The sequence below is a fragment of the Scyliorhinus torazame genome, chromosome 1 (genome assembly GCF_047496885.1).
Source record: "Scyliorhinus torazame isolate Kashiwa2021f chromosome 1, sScyTor2.1, whole genome shotgun sequence".
Classification (NCBI taxonomy): Eukaryota; Metazoa; Chordata; class Chondrichthyes; order Carcharhiniformes; family Scyliorhinidae; genus Scyliorhinus; species Scyliorhinus torazame.
Window position 1 is genome coordinate 317,034,141 of NC_092707.1, and position 18,335 is coordinate 317,052,475.

The following is an 18,335-nucleotide window of genomic DNA, read 5'->3' on the forward strand; positions in this document are numbered from 1 at the left end:
GAAGGACGACCAGGCCACCCGATCGACTGATTGTTGCACTATGAACACTTTGTAAATATCCTCGACATCACGGTACCTCCATACCTGGTCATACCATGCGAAAGGCGACTATTAACGCTGGCCACCACCCCCGCGCCGGGCTCTTTTTAACAGGGGGTGAATGTGGTAGTACCAGGTATTGTGGTACCTAAGAGGCTGATGACCATTGGTTAGACCCAGGAATCTACCATTGGGTGTTGTACGTAGCTCTGCCCTGACAGGCGGAGTATAAGAAACGGTGCCATCCCAGCAGCCTTCACTTTCTGTACCGAAGCTGCTGGGGAACAAGTTCTAGTAGATTAAAGCCTTCAGTTATGAATCACTTTGTCTTGAGTGTAATTGATTGCGCATCACTTTATCAGGTCGGAGGTCCAACGGCTCCTGCGGGAGGGGATCATTGAGGCCAGCAACAGCCCCTGGAGAGCTCAAGTGGTGGTAGTGAAGACTGGGGAGAAGCACAGGATGGTCACTGACTACAGCCAGACCATCAACCGGTACACGCAGCTCAACGCGTACCCGCTCCCACGCATATCTGACATGGTCAATCTGATTGCGCAGTATCGAGTCTTCTTCACAGTAGACTTGAAGCCCGCCTACCACCAGCTCCCCATCAGTCCGGAGGACCGCCAATACACTGCGTTCAAAGCAGATGGCCGCCTCTATCATTTCCTCAGAGTTCCCTTCGGCGTCACCAATGGGGTCTCGGTCTTCCAGTGAGAGATGGATCGAATGGTTGACCAGTACGGGCTGCGGGCCATCTTCCCGTACCTAGATAACGACATCATCTGTGGCCATGATCAGCAGGACCACGACGCGAACCTCCAAACATTCCTCTATACCGCCAAACTCCTTAACCTCACCTACAATAAGGAGAAATGCGTGTTCCGCACCAACCGCTTAGCCATCCTTGACTACGTAGTGGAAAATGGAGTCCTAGGGCCCGACCCCGACCGTATGCGCCCCCTCCTCGAACTCCCTCTCCCCCACTGCCCCAAGGCCCTGAAACGATGCCTGGGGTTTTTCTCGTATTACGCCCAGTGGGTCCCGAATTATGCGGACAAGGCCCGCCCACTTATCAAGTCCACAGTTTTTCCCCTGACGGCTGAGGCCCGCCAGGCCTTCAACAACATCAAGGCAGACATCGCCAAGGCCACGATGCACGCGGTCGACGAGACCCTCCCCTTTCAGGTGGAGAGCGATGCATCAGACGTAGCTCTGGTCGCCACCCTCAACCAGGTGGGCAGACCCGTGGCTTTCTTTTCCCACCCTCCATGCCTCCGAAATACGGCAATCATCTGTCGAAAAGGAGGCCCAAGCCATTGTGGAAGCTGTGCGACATTGGAGGCATTACCTGGCCGGCAGGAGATTCACTCTCCTCACTGACCAACGGTCGGTTGCCTTCATGTTTAATAATACGCAGCGGGGCAAGATCAAAAACGACAAGACCTTGAGGTGGAGGATCGAGCTCTCCACCTATAACTATGAAATCTTGTATCGCCCGGGGAAGCTCAATGAGTCCTCTGATACCCTATCCCGCGGTACATGTGCCAGCGCACAAGTGGACCGACTCCGGGCTCTCCAATATGACCTCTGCCACCCGGGGGTCACCCGGTTTTTCTATTTTGTCAAGGCCCGTAACCTGCCCTACTCCAGAGGTCAGGACCGTAGACAGAGACTGCCAAGTCTGCGCAGAGTGCAAGCCGCACTTCTACCGACCAGAGAGAGCGCACCTGGTGAAGGCTTCCCGCCCCTTTCAGCGCCTCAGCATGGACTTCAAAGGACCCCTCCCCACCACCGACCGCAACGTGTACTTCCTCAACGTAATTGATGAGTACTCCCGGTTCCCCTTCGCCATCCCATGCCCCGACATGACTTCTGCCACGGTCATTAAAGCCCTCCACAGCATCTTCACTCTGTTCGGTTTCCCGTCTTACATCCACAGCGATCGGGGATCCTCTTTTATGAGCGATGAGCTGCGTCAGTTCCTGCTCAGCAAGGGCATCGCCTTGAGCAGGACGACCAGCTACAACCCACGGGGAAACGGGCAGGTGGAGAGGGAGAACGGGACGGTCTGGAAGGCCGTGCTGCTGGCCCTGCGGTCTAAAAATCTCCCGGTCTCCCGCTGGCAGGAGGTCTTCCCCGACGCGCTCCACTCCATCCAGTCGCTCCTCTGCACTGCCACTAATGACCCCTCACGAACGTGTGTTTGTCTTCCCCAGGTAGTCCACCTCCGGGGTCTCGCTCCCAACATGGCTGACCGTTCCTGGACCAGTCCTCCTCCGGAAGCATGTGCGGAGCCATAAATCGGACCCTTGGTCGAGAAAGTCCACCTCCTACATGCCAACCCACAGTACGCCTACGTGGCACACCCCGACGGGCGCCAGGACCCCTCCTGGACCTGGCACCCGCTGGGTCCCCACCCATGACCCCCGACCTGACACCGCTCCTCCCCCGCCCCAGTTGCCTCATTCACCCCTATGCCACCCACCCTCCCTCCAGCGCACCTCACCACAGCCCCCATCCCAGCAGGATCCGTCCTCCCACTGGATCCACTCAGGGGTGACGAAGGAGAGGACAACACACTCCCGGAGTCGCAGGCGACCAGCCCAGGTCGGTGCCCACATCACCACCAGGACTGAGACGATCGCAGCGGAGGGTCAAAGCACCCGACAGACCTAATCTGTAATGTTGTTCGTCAACCCCGTCGGACTCTTTTTTTAAACAGGGGGTGAATGTAGTAAACACCACTAGTGATATATTGTATGTATTACGGCACTGCCTGTGTATTCCTCTCTGCCCACACCAGCCCTCTCCTCGCTGCCCACGCCAGCCCTCTCCTCTCTGCCCGCACCAGCCCTCTCCTCTCTGCCCGCACCAGCCCTCTCCTCTCTGCCCGCACCAGCCCTCTCCTCTCTGCCCACACCAGCCCTCTCCTCTCTGCCCACACTGCCCCACTCTGCCCACACTAGCCCTCTCCTCTCTGCCCACACCGCCCCTCTCTGCCCACACCAGCCCTCTCCTCCCTGCCCGCACCAGCCCTCTCCGCTCTGCCCACACCAGCCCTCTCCTCTCTGCCCACACCAGCCCTCTCCTCCCTGCCCACACCAGCCCTCTCCTCCCTGCCCACACCAGCCCTCTCCTCTGCCCACACTGCCCCTCTCTACCCACACCAGCCCTCTCTGCTCTGCCCACACCGCCCCTCTCTGCCCACACCAGCCCTCTCCTTTCTGCCCACACCGCCCCTCTCCTTGCTGCCCACACCAGCCCTCTCTGCCCACACCAGCCCTCTCCTCTCTGCCCACACCGCCCCTCTCCTTGCTGCCCACACCAGCCCTCTCTGCCCACACCAGGCCGCTCCTCCCTGCCCCCACCAACCCTCTCCTCCCTGCCCCCACCAGCCCTCTCCTCCCTGCCCCCACCAGCCCTCTCCTCCCTGCCCCCACCAGCCCTCTCCTCTCTGCCCACACCGCCCCTCTCCTCTCTGCCCACACCGCCCATTTCTGCCCCCACCAGCCCTCTCTCTGCCCACACTGCCCCTCTCCTCTCTGCCCACACCGCCCATTTCTGCCCACACCAGCCCTCTCCTCTCTGCCCACACCGCCCCCTCCTCTCTGCCCACACCGCCCCTCTCTGCCCACACCGCCCCTCTCCTCTCTGCCCACACCGCCCCTCTCTGCCCACACCAGCCCTCTCCTCTCTGCCCACACCGCCCCTCTCCTCTCTGCCCACACCGCCCCTCTCCTCTCTGCCCACACCAGCCCTCTCCTCCCTGCCCCCACCAGCCCTCTCCTCTCTGCCCACACCGCCCCTCTCTGCCCCCACCAGCCCTCTCCTCTCTGCCCACACCGCCCCTCTCTGCCCCCATCAGCCCTCTCCTCTCTGCCCACACTGCCCCTCTCCTCTCTGCCCACACCGCCCCTCTCTGCCCACACCAGCCCTCTCCTCTCTGCCCACACCAGCCCTCTCTGCCCACACCAGCCCTCTCCTCTCTGCCCACACCGCCCCTCTCCTCTCTGCCCACACCGCCCCTCTCCTCTCTGCCCACACCAGCCCTCTCCGCTCTGCCCACACCAGCCCTCTCCTCTCTGCCCACACCAGCCCTCTCCTCTCTGCCCACACCAGCCCTCTCCTCTGCCCACACTGCCCCTCTCTACCCACACCAGCCCTCTCTGCTCTGCCCACACCAGCCCTCTCCTCCCTGCCCCCACCAGCCCTCTCCTCTCTGCCCACACCGCCCCTCTCTGCCCCCACCAGCCCTCTCCTCTCTGCCCACACCGCCCCTCTCTGCCCCCACCAGCCCTCTCCTCTCTGCCCACACTGCCCCTCTCCTCTCTGCCCACACTGCCCCTCTCTGCCCACACCGCCCCTCTCTGCCCACACCAGCCCTCTCCTCTCTGCCCACACCAGCCCTCTCCTCTCTGCCCACACCGCCCCTCTCCTCTCTGCCCACACCGCCCCTCTCCTCTCTGCCCACACCAGCCCTCTCCTCTCTGCCCACACCAGCCCTCTCTGCCCACACCAGCCCTCTCCTCGCTGCCCACACCGCCCCTCTCCTCTCTGCCCACACCGCCCCTCTCCTCTCTGCCCACACCAGCCCTCTCCGCTCTGCCCACACCAGCCCTCTCCTCTCTGCCCACACCAGCCCTCTCCTCTCTGCCCACACCAGCCCTCTCCTCTGCCCACACTGCCCCTCTCTACCCACACCAGCCCTCTCTGCTCTGCCCACACCAGCCCTCTCCTCCCTGCCCCCACCAGCCCTCTCCTCTCTGCCCACACCGCCCCTCTCTGCCCCCACCAGCCCTCTCCTCTCTGCCCACACCGCCCCTCTCTGCCCCCACCAGCCCTCTCCTCTCTGCCCACACTGCCCCTCTCCTCTCTGCCCACACTGCCCCTCTCTGCCCACACCGCCCCTCTCTGCCCACACCAGCCCTCTCCTCTCTGCCCACACCAGCCCTCTCCTCTCTGCCCACACCGCCCCTCTCCTCTCTGCCCACACCGCCCCTCTCCTCTCTGCCCACACCAGCCCTCTCCTCTCTGCCCACACCAGCCCTCTCTGCCCACACCAGCCCTCTCCTCGCTGCCCACACCGCCCCTCTCCTCTCTGCCCACACCGCCCCTCTCCTCTCTGCCCACACCAGCCCTCTCCTCTCTGCCCACACCAGCCCTCTCTGCCACAACCAGACCTCTCTGCCCACACCAGCCCCTCTCCTCTCTGCCCACACCAGCCCCCTCCTCCCTGCCCACACCAGCCCTCTCCTCCCTGCCCACACCAGCCCTCTCCTCCCTGCCCACACCAGCCCTCTTCTCCCTGCCCACACCAGCCCTCTCAACCCACACCAGCCCTCTCTGCTCTGCCCACACTGCCCCTCTCTGCCCACACCAGCCCTCTCCTTTCTGCCCACACCGCCCCTCTCCTTGCTGCCCACACCAGCCCTCTCTGCCCACACCAGCCCTCTCCTCTCTGCCCTCACCGCCCCTCTCTCTGCCCACACCAGCCCTCTCCTCTCTGCCCACACCGCCCCCTCCTCTCTGCCCACACCAGACCTCTCCTCCCTGCCCCCACCAGCCCTCTCCTCCCTGCCCCCACCAGCCCTCTCCTCCCTGCCCCCACCAGCCCTCTCCTCTCTGCCCACACCGCCCCTCTCTGCCCCCACCAACCCTCTCCTCTCTGCCCACACCGCCCCTCTCTGCCCCCACCAGCCCTCTCCTCTCTGCCCACACCGCCCCTCTCTGCCCCCACCAGCCCTCTCCTCTCTGCCCACACTGCCCCTCTCCTCTCTGCCCACACCGCCCCTCTGCCCACACCAGCCCTCTCCTCTCTGCCCACACCAGCCCTCTCCTCTCTGCCCACACCAGCCCTCTCCTCTCTGCCCACACCAGCCCCCTCCTCTCTGCCCACACCGCCACCTTCTCTCTGCCCACACCGCCCCTCTCTGCCCACACCGCCCCTCTCCTCTCTGCCCACACCAGCCCTCTCCTCTCTGCCCACACCGCCCCTCTCCTCTCTGCCCACACCAGCCCTCTCCTCTCTGCCCACACCAGCCCTCTCCTCGCTGCCCATACCGCCCCTCTCCTCTCTGCCCACACCGCCCCTCTCCTCTCTGCCCACACCGCCCCTCTCCTCTCTGCCCACACCAGCCCTCTCTGCCCACACCAGCCCTCTCCTCGCTGCCCACACCGCCCCTCTCCTCTCTGCCCACACTGCCCCTCTCTGCCCACACCAGCCCTCTCCTCCCTGCCCACACCGCCCCTCTCCTCTCTGCCCACACCAGCCCTCTCCTCTCTGCCCACACCAGCCCTCTCCTCGCTGCCCATACCGCCCCTCTCCTCTCTGCCCACACCGCCCCTCTCCTCTCTGCCCACACCGCCCCTCTCCTCTCTGCCCACACCGCCCCTCTCCTCTCTGCCCACACCAGCCCTCTCTGCCCACACCAGCCCTCTCCTCGCTGCCCACACCGCCCCTCTCCTCTCTGCCCACACCGCCCCTCTCCTCTCTGCCCACACCGCCCCCTCCTCTCTGCCCACAACAGCCCTCTCTGCCCACACCAGCCCTCTCTGCCCACACCGCCCCTCTCCTCTCTGCCCACACCACCCCTCTCTGCCCCCACCAGCCCTCTCCTCTCTGCCCACACCAGCCCTCTCTGCCCACACCAGCCCTCTCCTCTCTGCCCACACCACCCCCTCTCCTCTGCCCACACCAGCCCTCTCTGCCCACACCGCCCCTCTCCTCTCTGCCCACACCGCCCCTCTCTGCCCCCACCAGCCCTCTCCTCTCTGCCCACACCAGCCCTCTCTGCCCACACCGCCCCTCTCCTCTCTGCCCACACCAGCCCTCTCCTCTCTGCCCACACCGCCCCTCTCCTCTCTGCCCACACCGCCCCTCTCCTCTCTGCCCACACCAGCCCTCTCCGCTCTGCCCACACCAGCCCTCTCCTCTCTGCCCACACCAGCCCTCTCCTCTCTGCCCACACCAGCCCTCTCCTCTGCCCACACTGCCCCTCTCTACCCACACCAGCCCTCTCTGCTCTGCCCACACCAGCCCTCTCCTCCCTGCCCCCACCAGCCCTCTCCTCTCTGCCCACACCGCCCCTCTCTGCCCCCACCAGCCCTCTCCTCTCTGCCCACACCGCCCCTCTCTGCCCCCACCAGCCCTCTCCTCTCTGCCCACACTGCCCCTCTCCTCTCTGCCCACACTGCCCCTCTCTGCCCACACCGCCCCTCTCTGCCCACACCAGCCCTCTCCTCTCTGCCCACACCAGCCCTCTCCTCTCTGCCCACACCGCCCCTCTCCTCTCTGCCCACACCGCCCCTCTCCTCTCTGCCCACACCAGCCCTCTCCTCTCTGCCCACACCAGCCCTCTCTGCCCACACCAGCCCTCTCCTCGCTGCCCACACCGCCCCTCTCCTCTCTGCCCACACCGCCCCTCTCCTCTCTGCCCACACCAGCCCTCTCCTCTCTGCCCACACCAGCCCTCTCTGCCACAACCAGACCTCTCTGCCCACACCAGCCCCTCTCCTCTCTGCCCACACCAGCCCCCTCCTCCCTGCCCACACCAGCCCTCTCCTCCCTGCCCACACCAGCCCTCTCCTCCCTGCCCACACCAGCCCTCTTCTCCCTGCCCACACCAGCCCTCTCAACCCACACCAGCCCTCTCTGCTCTGCCCACACTGCCCCTCTCTGCCCACACCAGCCCTCTCCTTTCTGCCCACACCGCCCCTCTCCTTGCTGCCCACACCAGCCCTCTCTGCCCACACCAGCCCTCTCCTCTCTGCCCTCACCGCCCCTCTCTCTGCCCACACCAGCCCTCTCCTCTCTGCCCACACCGCCCCCTCCTCTCTGCCCACACCAGACCTCTCCTCCCTGCCCCCACCAGCCCTCTCCTCCCTGCCCCCACCAGCCCTCTCCTCCCTGCCCCCACCAGCCCTCTCCTCTCTGCCCACACCGCCCCTCTCTGCCCCCACCAGCCCTCTCCTCTCTGCCCACACTGCCCCTCTCCTCTCTGCCCACACCGCCCCTCTGCCCACACCAGCCCTCTCCTCTCTGCCCACACCAGCACTCTCCTCTCTGCCCACACCAGCCCTCTCCTCTCTGCCCACACCAGCCCCCTCCTCTCTGCCCACACCGCCACCTTCTCTCTGCCCACACCGCCCCTCTCTGCCCACACCAGCCCTCTCCTCTCTGCCCACACTGCCCCTCTCCTCTCTGCCCACACCGCCCCTCTGCCCACACCAGCCCTCTCCTCTCTGCCCACACCGCCCCTCTCTGCCCCCACCAGCCCTCTCCTCTCTGCCCACACTGCCCCTCTCCTCTCTGCCCACACCGCCCCTCTGCCCACACATTCCTCTCCTCTCTGCCCACACCAGCCCTCTCCTCTCTGCCCACACCAGCCCTCTCCTCTCTGCCCACACCAGCCCCCTCCTCTCTGCCCACACCGCCACCTTCTCTCTGCCCACACCGCCCCTCTCTGCCCACACCGCCCCTCTCCTCTCTGCCCACACCAGCCCTCTCCTCTCTGCCCACACCGCCCCTCTCCTCTCTGCCCACACCAGCCCTCTCCTCTCTGCCCACACCAGCCCTCTCCTCGCTGCCCATACCGCCCCTCTCCTCTCTGCCCACACCGCCCCTCTCCTCTCTGCCCACACCGCCCCTCTCCTCTCTGCCCACACCAGCCCTCTCTGCCCACACCAGCCCTCTCCTCGCTGCCCACACCGCCCCTCTCCTCTCTGCCCACACTGCCCCTCTCTGCCCACACCAGCCCTCTCCTCCCTGCCCACACCGCCCCTCTCCTCTCTGCCCACACCAGCCCTCTCCTCTCTGCCCACACCAGCCCTCTCCTCGCTGCCCATACCGCCCCTCTCCTCTCTGCCCACACCGCCCCTCTCCTCTCTGCCCACACCGCCCCTCTCCTCTCTGCCCACACCGCCCCTCTCCTCTCTGCCCACACCAGCCCTCTCTGCCCACACCAGCCCTCTCCTCGCTGCCCACACCGCCCCTCTCCTCTCTGCCCACACCGCCCCTCTCCTCTCTGCCCACACCGCCCCCTCCTCTCTGCCCACAACAGCCCTCTCTGCCCACACCAGCCCTCTCTGCCCACACCGCCCCTCTCCTCTCTGCCCACACCACCCCTCTCTGCCCCCACCAGCCCTCTCCTCTCTGCCCACACCAGCCCTCTCTGCCCACACCAGCCCTCTCCTCTCTGCCCACACCACCCTCTCCTCTGCCCACACCAGCCCTCTCTGCCCACACCGCCCCTCTCCTCTCTGCCCACACCGCCCCTCTCTGCCCCCACCAGCCCTCTCCTCTCTGCCCACACCAGCCCTCTCTGCCCACACCGCCCCTCTCCTCTCTGCCCACACCGCCCCTCTCTGCCCCCACCAGCCCTCTCCTCTCTGCCCACACCAGCCCTCTCCTCTCTGCCCACACCACCCCCTCTCCTCTGCCCACACCGCCCCTCTCCTCCCTGCCCACACCAGCCCTCTCCTCTCTGCCACCAGCCCTCTCCTCTCTGCCCACACCGCCCCTCTCCTCTCTGCCCACACCACCCCTCTCCTCTCTGCCCCCACCAGCCCTCTCCTCTCTGCCCACACCAGCCCTCTCTGCCCACACCAGCCCTCTCCTCTCTGCCCACACCGCCCCTCTCCTCTCTGCCCACACCACCCCTCTCTGCCCCCACCAGCCCTCTCCTCTCTGCCCACACCGCCCCTCTCTGCCCCCACCAGCCCTCTCCTCTCTGCCCACACCAGCCCTCTCCTCTCTGCCCACACCACCCCCTCTCCTCTACCCACACCGCCCCTCTCCTCCCTGCCCACACCAGCCCTCTCCTCTCTGCCACCAGCCCTCTCCTCTCTGCCCACACCGCCCCTCTCCTCTCTGCCCACACCACCCCTCTCCTCTCTGCCCACACCACCCCTCTCCTCTCTGCCCCCACCAGCCCTCTCCTCTCTGCCCACACCAGCCCTCTCTGCCCACACCAGCCCTCTCCTCTCTGCCCACACCGCCCCTCTCCTCTCTGCCCACACCACCCCTCTCTGCCCCCACCAGCCCTCTCCTCTCTGCCCACACCAGCCCTCTCTGCCCACACCAGCCCTCTCCTCTCTGCCCACACCGCCCCTCTCCTCTCTGCCCACACCGCCCCTCTCTGCCCCCACCAGCCCTCTCCTCTCTGCCCACACCAGCCCTCTCTGCCCACACCGCCCCTCTCCTCTCTGCCCACACCGCCCCTCTCTGCCCCCACCAGCCCTCTCCTCTCTGCCCACACCAGCCCTCTCCTCTCTGCCCACACCACCCCCTCTCCTCTGCCCACACCGCCCCTCTCCTCCCTGCCCACACCAGCCCTCTCCTCTCTGCCACCAGCCCTCTCCTCTCTGCCCACACCGCCCCTCTCCTCTCTGCCCACACCACCCCTCTCCTCTCTGCCCCCACCAGCCCTCTCCTCTCTGCCACCAGCCCTCTCCTCTCTGCCCACACCGCCCCTCTCCTCTCTGCCCACACCACCCCTCTCCTCTCTGCCCCCACCAGCCCTCTCCTCTCTGCCCACACCAGCCCTCTCTGCCCACACCAGCCCTCTCCTCTGTCCACACCGCCCCCTCCTCTCTGCCCACACCGCCCCTCTCCTCTCTGCCCACACCGCCCCTCTCTGCCCACACCAGCCCCTCTCCTCTCTGCCCACACCGCCCCCTCCTCTCTGCCCACACCGCCCCCTCCTCTCTGCCCACACCGCCCCTCTCTGCCCACACCGCCCCTCTCTGCCCACACGGCCCCTCTCTGCCCACACCAGCCCCTCTCCTCTCTGCCCACACCGCCCCCTCCTCTCTGCCCACACCGCCCCTCTCTGCCCACACCAGCCCTCTCTGCCCACACCGCCCCTCTCTGCCCACACCGCCCCTCTCTGCCCACACCGCCCCTCTCTGCCCACACCGCCCCTCTCTGCCCACAGCAGCCCTCTCTGCCCACACCGCCCCCCTCCTCTCTGCCCACAGCAGCCCTCTCTGCCCACACCAGCCCTCTCTGCCCACACCAGCCCTCTCTGCCCACACTGCCCCTCTCCTCTCTGCCCACACCGCCCCTCTCTGCCCACACCGCCCCTCTCTGCCCACACCGCCCCTCTCTGCCCACACCGCCCCTCTCTGCCCACACCGCCCCCCTCTGCCCACACCAGCCCTCTCTGCGCACACCGCCCCTCTCTGCCCACACCGCCCCTCTCTGCCCACACCGCCCCTCTCTGCCCACACCAGCCCTCTCTGCCCACACCGCCCCTCTCTGCCCACACCGCCCCTCTCTGCCCACACCGCCCCTCTCTGCCCACACCAGCCCTCTCTGCGCACACCGCCCCTCTCTGCCCACACCGCCCCTCTCTGCCCACACCAGCCCTCTCTGCCCCCACCAGCCCTCTCCTCTCTGCCCACACCAGTCCTCTCCTCTCTGCCCACAGCAGCCCTCTCTGCCCACACCGCCCCTCTCCTCTCTGCCCACACCGCCCCTCTCTGCCCACACCAGCCCTCCCCTCGCTGCCCACACCAGCCCTCTCCTCTCTGCCCACACCAGCCCCTCTCCTCTCTGCCCACACCGCCCCTCTCCTCTCTGCCCACACCAGCCCCTCTCCTCTCTGCCCACACCGCCCCTCTCCTCCCTGCCCACACCAGCCCCTCTCCTCTCTGCCCACACCGCCCCTCTCTGCCCACACCGCCCCTCTCCTCTCTGCCCACACCAGCCCCTCTCCTCTCTGCCCACACCAGCCCCTCTCCTCTCTGCCCACACCGCCCCTCTCCTCCCTGCCCACACCAGCCCCTCTCCTCTCTGCCCACACCGCCCCTCTCTGCCCACACCGCCCCTCTCCTCTCTGCCCACACCGCCCCTCTCCTCCCTGCCCACACCAGCCCCTCTCCTCTCTGCCCACACCGCCCCTCTCCTCTCTGCCCACACCAGCCCCTCTCCTCTCTGCCCACACCGCCCCTCTCCTCCCTGCCCACACCGCCCCTCTCCTCCCTGCCCACACCAGCCCCTCTCCTCTCTGCCCACACCAGCCCTCTCTGCCCACACCAGCCCCTCTCCTCTCTGCCCACACCGCCCCTCTCCTCCCTGCCCACACCAGCCCCTCTCCTCCCTGCCCACACCAGCCCCTCTCCTCTCTGCCCACACCAGCCCCTCTCCTCCCTGCCCACACCAGCCCCTCTCCTCCCTGCCCACACCAGCCCCTCTCCTCTCTGCCCACACCGCCCCTCTCCTCCCTGCCCACACCGCCCCTCTCCTCCCTGCCCACACCAGCCCCTCTCCTCTCTGCCCACACCAGCCCTCTCTGCCCACACCAGCCCCTCTCCTCTCTGCCCACACCGCCCCTCTCCTCCCTGCCCACACCGCCCCTCTCCTCCCTGCCCACACCAGCCCCTCTCCTCTCTGCCCACACCGCCCCTCTCTGCCCACACCGCCCCTCTCCTCTCTGCCCACACCGCCCCTCTCCTCCCTGCCCACACCAGCCCCTCTCCTCTCTGCCCACACCGCCCCTCTCCTCCCTGCCCACACCAGCCCTCCCCTCGCTGCCCACACCAGCCCTCTCCTCTCTGCCCACACCGCCCCTCTCCTCTCTCTCGCCCCCCTGTGAGGGATTGGATGAGAAACAGGAAGTGTGTCAGTCGGTGACGGGGACGCCGCCGCGCTCTCACATCCGCCGGTTTCGGCCTCTCAGATGGATTGGGACCGGGAAGGAGGTGAGACGGGGCCGGGCGGCGAGCCGGACCCAGGCCGAGAGCTCGACATGAGCGAGGGGAACGGCGGCGAGTGGAGACGGCGGCGGCGGGAGGCGGCGCTGGGATTCAGGCCGCAGAAGGAGATCCTGTACAACCAGCTGCTGCCCTACTCGGAGCGCCTGGACCAGGAATCCAACTCCATGCTGGGCCAGATCAAAGAGAACCTGGGCCGGGCCGTGCAGCTGCGGGAGCTGTGGCCTGGAGTCTTATTCTGGACCAGAAAACTGTCAACGTGAGTGAGACAACGGGGCGGAGCGGCTTTAACTTTGTCCCCGAGTGCGGATCCGGCTCCGGATCCGGCTCCCCCCGGGGAGAGGGGCTCCGGATCCGGCTCTTCCCCCCCCCCTCCCCCTCCCCCCCCCTCCCCCTCCCCCCCCTCCCCCTCCCCCCCCCTCCCCCTCCCCCCCCCTCCCCCTCCCCCCCTCCCCCCCCCTCCCCCTCCCCCCTCCCCCTCCCCCTCCCCCCTCCCCCTCCCCGGGGAGAGGTAACCCTCTCCGGGCCGAGTCACGGCGCCCCCCCCCGAGGAGAGGTAACCCTCTCCGGGCCGAGCCACGGCGCCCCCCCCCGAGGAGAGGTAACCCTCTCCGGGCCGAGCCACGGCCCCCCCCCCCCCCCCCCCCCCGGGAGAGGTAACCCTCTCCGCCCCCCCCAACCCGGCCATAGACCTCCCGGTGATTAGAAAAAAAGAATGATGTTTAAAAATAGACGTAAATCCCTGGGGAAGCAGCGTCGCTCTTTGTTCCCACCTCCCAAAGGCACCGAGTGGAGGATGGAAAAGAATGGGGTTTAGAAAAGCTGCTGTCGCCTGACCTTTCGCCAAGTTGGGATGCTGACCTTTCGCCAAGTTGGGATGTTGTATTGCCCTGTCTCTCAGGTGCAGCTGACTATGACACGACACTTTTCTCTGTTGACAAAGTTGGATCTGTGTCGATAAGGAAGGGGTGCTGATTTATACAAACCGCTATTTCCATTAAAAGTCGGTGTCAATTTGGCTCTTGCATCAATAGCTGAACTCTTCCCCCCCCCCCCCCCCCAATGCTGGTAATTTTTGTGGGCAATTTATTATAAGAAATAACTAGCAGGTCCGTCCTACCCTCCCCGCTTAGTCACGGCCTTGCGTTTGTACTTAAGTACCCTGTAATTGAAATAACTTTTAGAAGTGGATAGGATTATATGTTTGAAATGGAAATGTTGCAGTTGCAAAGGAATATTTTGCTATTTAAGCTGGTTTTTTCCGTAATAAATCAGTTAATCAGCAACCTATTTATGAGCTGTAACTTTGATACCAACACATTATTAAACTTTTGAATGTGATTCTGGCTTTCTTGTCTTTTAATAAAAATTTAAACGAAGCATTTAATATCTGCCCTGTGTATTTCTGATCTTTGGAGTGGATTTTGTGCTCCTGTTGATCATCTTTCCAGCTACCTAGTAGAAGCCTGAGAATTGATTTTTTTTTTGCCCATTTGTTTGGGAAATGGCATCTTAGTAGTAGGTAAATATTGGGTGGTTTCTGTTGGAGGTGTATGTGGCAGATTATTTTAAAGAGTGTTAAACTAATTTGCTAAATGTGATAATTTCACCTGTATCATTTCCTCTGCAAACATTCAGAGGAATTTTTGTAAAAGGATTTCTGAACATCTGGTAGCCCAATTTTGTTCAAAGATCTCATTGTACGTTGCCATTTTTAATTTCTGCTACGATTATTTCATTTGAAAACAAAATTTAGCATCAATTTAATATTTTGTTGCAGCACCTTTGTATGTTGCAACATTATTTGTTTCTATGCCAGCAAGATGTTATTTTGAATAACATTGAAATAAGATATGATGCAGCATGCATTTGTTCAAAATGTTCTGGTGGAATTTCTTTTTGGATTTCACAAGGTCGGCTTGTTTACTTCCCCATTAAAAGATTCTGTGGCACGCTTTGAAGAACAAAGTTTTCCTGCCATCCTGGTCAATAATTGCTCCTCAACCAACAGGGCCAAATCAAATTGTTTGCTGTTTTGGGGACTTGGATGTGTGCGGAGGATTCTTTTGTGTTTACCTGAATAATAGTGCCTGCACACTGCAAATGATCAGGCATTATATAAATACATATTTTGAATTATTTCCTCTGTTCTAAATTTCAATTAAAAAGAGAGAAAGAAAGGCAGATTTAAAAGTCAGGATTTAACATGCAGATTTTAAATTAAACCTTCTTGCTGGTGTTTTGATATAAGGAATAAATTGTTGACTTATGGATTGTTTCCAGGAGTTGCAAATTATCTTTGTGTATTGTGTGTTGACCTGAACTTCTTGACATTTTGCTATTTCAGATAATTTGCTGCTTTAGCTTAGGAGTGGAAAAATATTCAATGTAATTTTCACTGGATTTTTTTCTCGTGTTGACAGTTATGTATTGAATATTTGGGAATGCTTTATGCTCCAATATGGATAAACATAGGCTGTGTTCCATTCTTATCTATGTTAAGTATCTCCATTGGTGAGCAGTTCTGTCAAATTATTATAAAATTGAAGTTTTTCAATTGAAAGCATTAGTTCAAGTGATTATCGTAAAGTCAGTTGGTGCATTGTGATGTCACTGTCATTGTGATATGTCAGTAGAAATGACATTTATTTAAGACCATCAGACATAGGAGCAGAATTAGGCCATTCGGCCCATCGAGTCTGCTCCGCCATTTAATCATGGCTAATATGTTTCTCATCCCCATTCTCCTGCCTTATCCCCATAACCCCTGATCCCCTTATTGAACACGAACCTATCTATCTCTGTCTTAAAGACACTCTGTGATTTACCCTCCACAGCCTTCTGCGGCAAAGAGTTCCACAGATTCACCACCTCTGGCTGAAGAAATTCCTTCTCATCTCAGTTTTAAAGGATCGTCTCTTCAGTCTGAGGCTGTGCCCTCGGGTCTGGTTTTTCCTAATAGTGGAAACTCCTCTCCACATCCACACTACCTAGGCCTCCAAGTTTCAATAAGATAACCCCTCATCCTTCTAAAGTCCTAACGAGTACAGACCCAGAGTCCTCAACCGCTCCTTATATGACAAGCTCTTCATTCCAGGGATCATTCTTGTGAACCTCCTCTGGAACCTTTCCAAGGCCAGCACATCCTTCCTTAGCTACAGGGCCCAAAACTGCTCAATACTCCAAATGGGGTCTGACCAGAGCCTTATGCAGTCTCAGAAGTACATCCCTGCTCTTGTATTCTAGCCCTCTCAACATGAATGCTAGCATTGTATTTGCCTTCCTAACTGCTGACTGAACCTGTACGTTAATCTAAAGAGATTCTTGAACGAGGACGCCTAAGTCCCTTTTGTGCTTCTGATTTCTTAAGCCTTTTTCCCATTTAGAAAATAGTCTAGGCCTCCATTCTTCCTACCAAACTGCATAACCACACTTTTCCACATTGTATTGCATCTGCCACTCCTTTGCCCAGTCTCCTAGCCTGTCCAAGTCCTTTTGCAGCCCCCTGCTTCCTCAATGCTACCTGTTCTTCTGCATATCTTTGTATCATCTGCAAACTTAGCAACAGTGCCCTCCGTTCCTTCTTCCAGATTGTTAATGTATATTGTGAAAAGTTGTGGTCCCAGCTCCGACCCCTGAGGCACACCACTAGTCACCAGCTGCCATCCTGAAAAAGACTCCTTTTTCCCCCAATATCTGCCTACGGCCAGTCAGCAATCCTCTATTCATGCCAGTATCTTACCCTTGACACCAAGGGCTCTTAACGTGTTTAACAGTCTCTGCTGGGGCTTGTGCATGGGTTGGGGGGAGGGGGGGGGTTGTTGGTTATATGGTTGTGTTTTTCTTTTTGTTGAAAATTTGGCGTGTAAAATTGTTAAAATTATAAATGCTTTAATAAAATATATTCTAAAAAAAAAACTTATTTAACAGCCTCCTATACGGCACCTTGCCAAAGTCCCTCTGGCACTCTAAATAGATCACGTCCACTGGTTCTCCTTTGTCTAACTTCCTTGTTACCTCCTCAAAAAATGCTAACAGATTTGTGAGACATGTCCTCTCCTTGACGTAACCTATGTTTGTAATCTCCATCCCTGCAATTCCCCTTTATGGACTTTCAACCACTCTGACACCAACCACCTGTGCATCTTCCTCTCCCTTTGCCCTTGACTTCAACCACTCGAGGCCCCTTGTTTTGAACTTAGCTCCTTAAATCATTTGGCCTCATTCCTCTTCTCCATTAAGACCCTTAAAACCCATCTCTTTAGCCAAGAGGCCATCCCTCCTAGTATCTTGGCTCAGCCCCACCCTCCCACCCCATTCTTTTAATTACAACACTGCGAAGTGTGTTAGTATGTTCTTTCCATGTTAAATATGCTGTATAATTGCAAGTTGTACCATTTAAAGAAAAACTACACCCTCTGCACTTTTCGCTTCTAAGATATTACAAAGAGAGACACAAGGAATCATTAAGGCACAGTTGTCAAGAGTGCACAGTCGGCAAAGGATATTATAGTACCCGCTTTTATTTATAGCAAGAGTTCATAAATAGCTAGACCAAATAAAAGATTGGTTTTAATTTTTTTTTAACTGTCTCTCTTTCCTCTGACTACATGATTTTGCTTTTCAAAATGATTTGGAAACAAATTGTAGGAGATGTTTTCAAACCTTTTTAGGTAAAGCTCATTACAGGAAAATCAGTGCTTTAGTTTTTACTTGAGGGCAGGCAGCATCTGCGTTTACTTTCTCGTGAAAGTCCAAAATCATGTAGCTTTTTAAAATACTTTCATGGGCGTTACTGCAAAGTCCTTGAGAAGGTGATAGTGAGCTGCCATCTTAAATCATTATGTGTTTGGTAAAACTGAATGGCTTGCTAGGCTATTTCGGAGTCAGCCCCATTGTTGTGGGTCTGAAGTCACATGTAGACCAGACAGATAAAGAACAATACAGCACATGAACAGGCCCTTCGGCCCTCCAAGCCTATCGGTCATGGCAGACTTCCTTCCCTGAAGGACATGAATGAACCAGATTGTTTTTTCTGACAATCAATGATAGGTTAATTGCGTCATTATTAAAACTAACTTTCAATTCCAAATTTATTCATCTGGAATTTAAAATTCCATCAAATGCTGTGGTGGGATTTGGGCTGGCGTCCCCAGAACATTGGGCGGGACTCACCCAGCCCCGCGCCGGGCCAGAGAATCCGCGCCCCGACGCCGGCACTCGATTCTCCGCGCAGCCCGCAACCGCGCGGGCCGCCGATTCTCCAGCCTGGGTGGGCCGAGCGGCCGCTCTACAAATGCAGAGTCCCGCCGGCGCCGTCCACACCTGGTCGCAGCCGGCGGGAACTCTGCGTGCAGGGTCGGGGGGGGGGCGGCCTGTGGGTGGAGGGAAGGGGGGGTCCGACCTGGGTGGGGCCCTCCGATGGGGCCTGGCCCGCGATCGGGGCCCACCGATCGGCGGGCCAGCTCCCCGGGCCTATTTTCATAGGCGCCACCCCCTGAACTCCCGCCCAATGTTGTGTCGGGGCCGGCACGTTAAGGGAGGCCGCTGCGCATGCGCGGCGCACAGTTCGTGCCGGG

The 18,335-nt window shown here is 60.7% G+C and overlaps 1 protein-coding gene across 2 annotated transcripts in view; it reads left to right on the forward strand.

Moving 5' to 3' along the window:
- The first annotated feature begins 12,694 nt into the window (after nucleotides 1-12,694).
- LOC140424480 (proteasome activator complex subunit 4-like) overlaps nucleotides 12,695-18,335 on the forward strand; it is a 231,193-nt gene continuing 225,552 nt past the window's right edge. For both annotated transcript variants that reach the window (XM_072507869.1, XM_072507870.1), the window contains exon 1: nucleotides 12,695-13,015. In XM_072507869.1, the coding sequence (XP_072363970.1) occupies nucleotides 12,723-13,015 (293 nt within the window). In that variant the 5' untranslated portion in view covers nucleotides 12,695-12,722. The remainder of the gene's footprint in view (nucleotides 13,016-18,335) is intronic.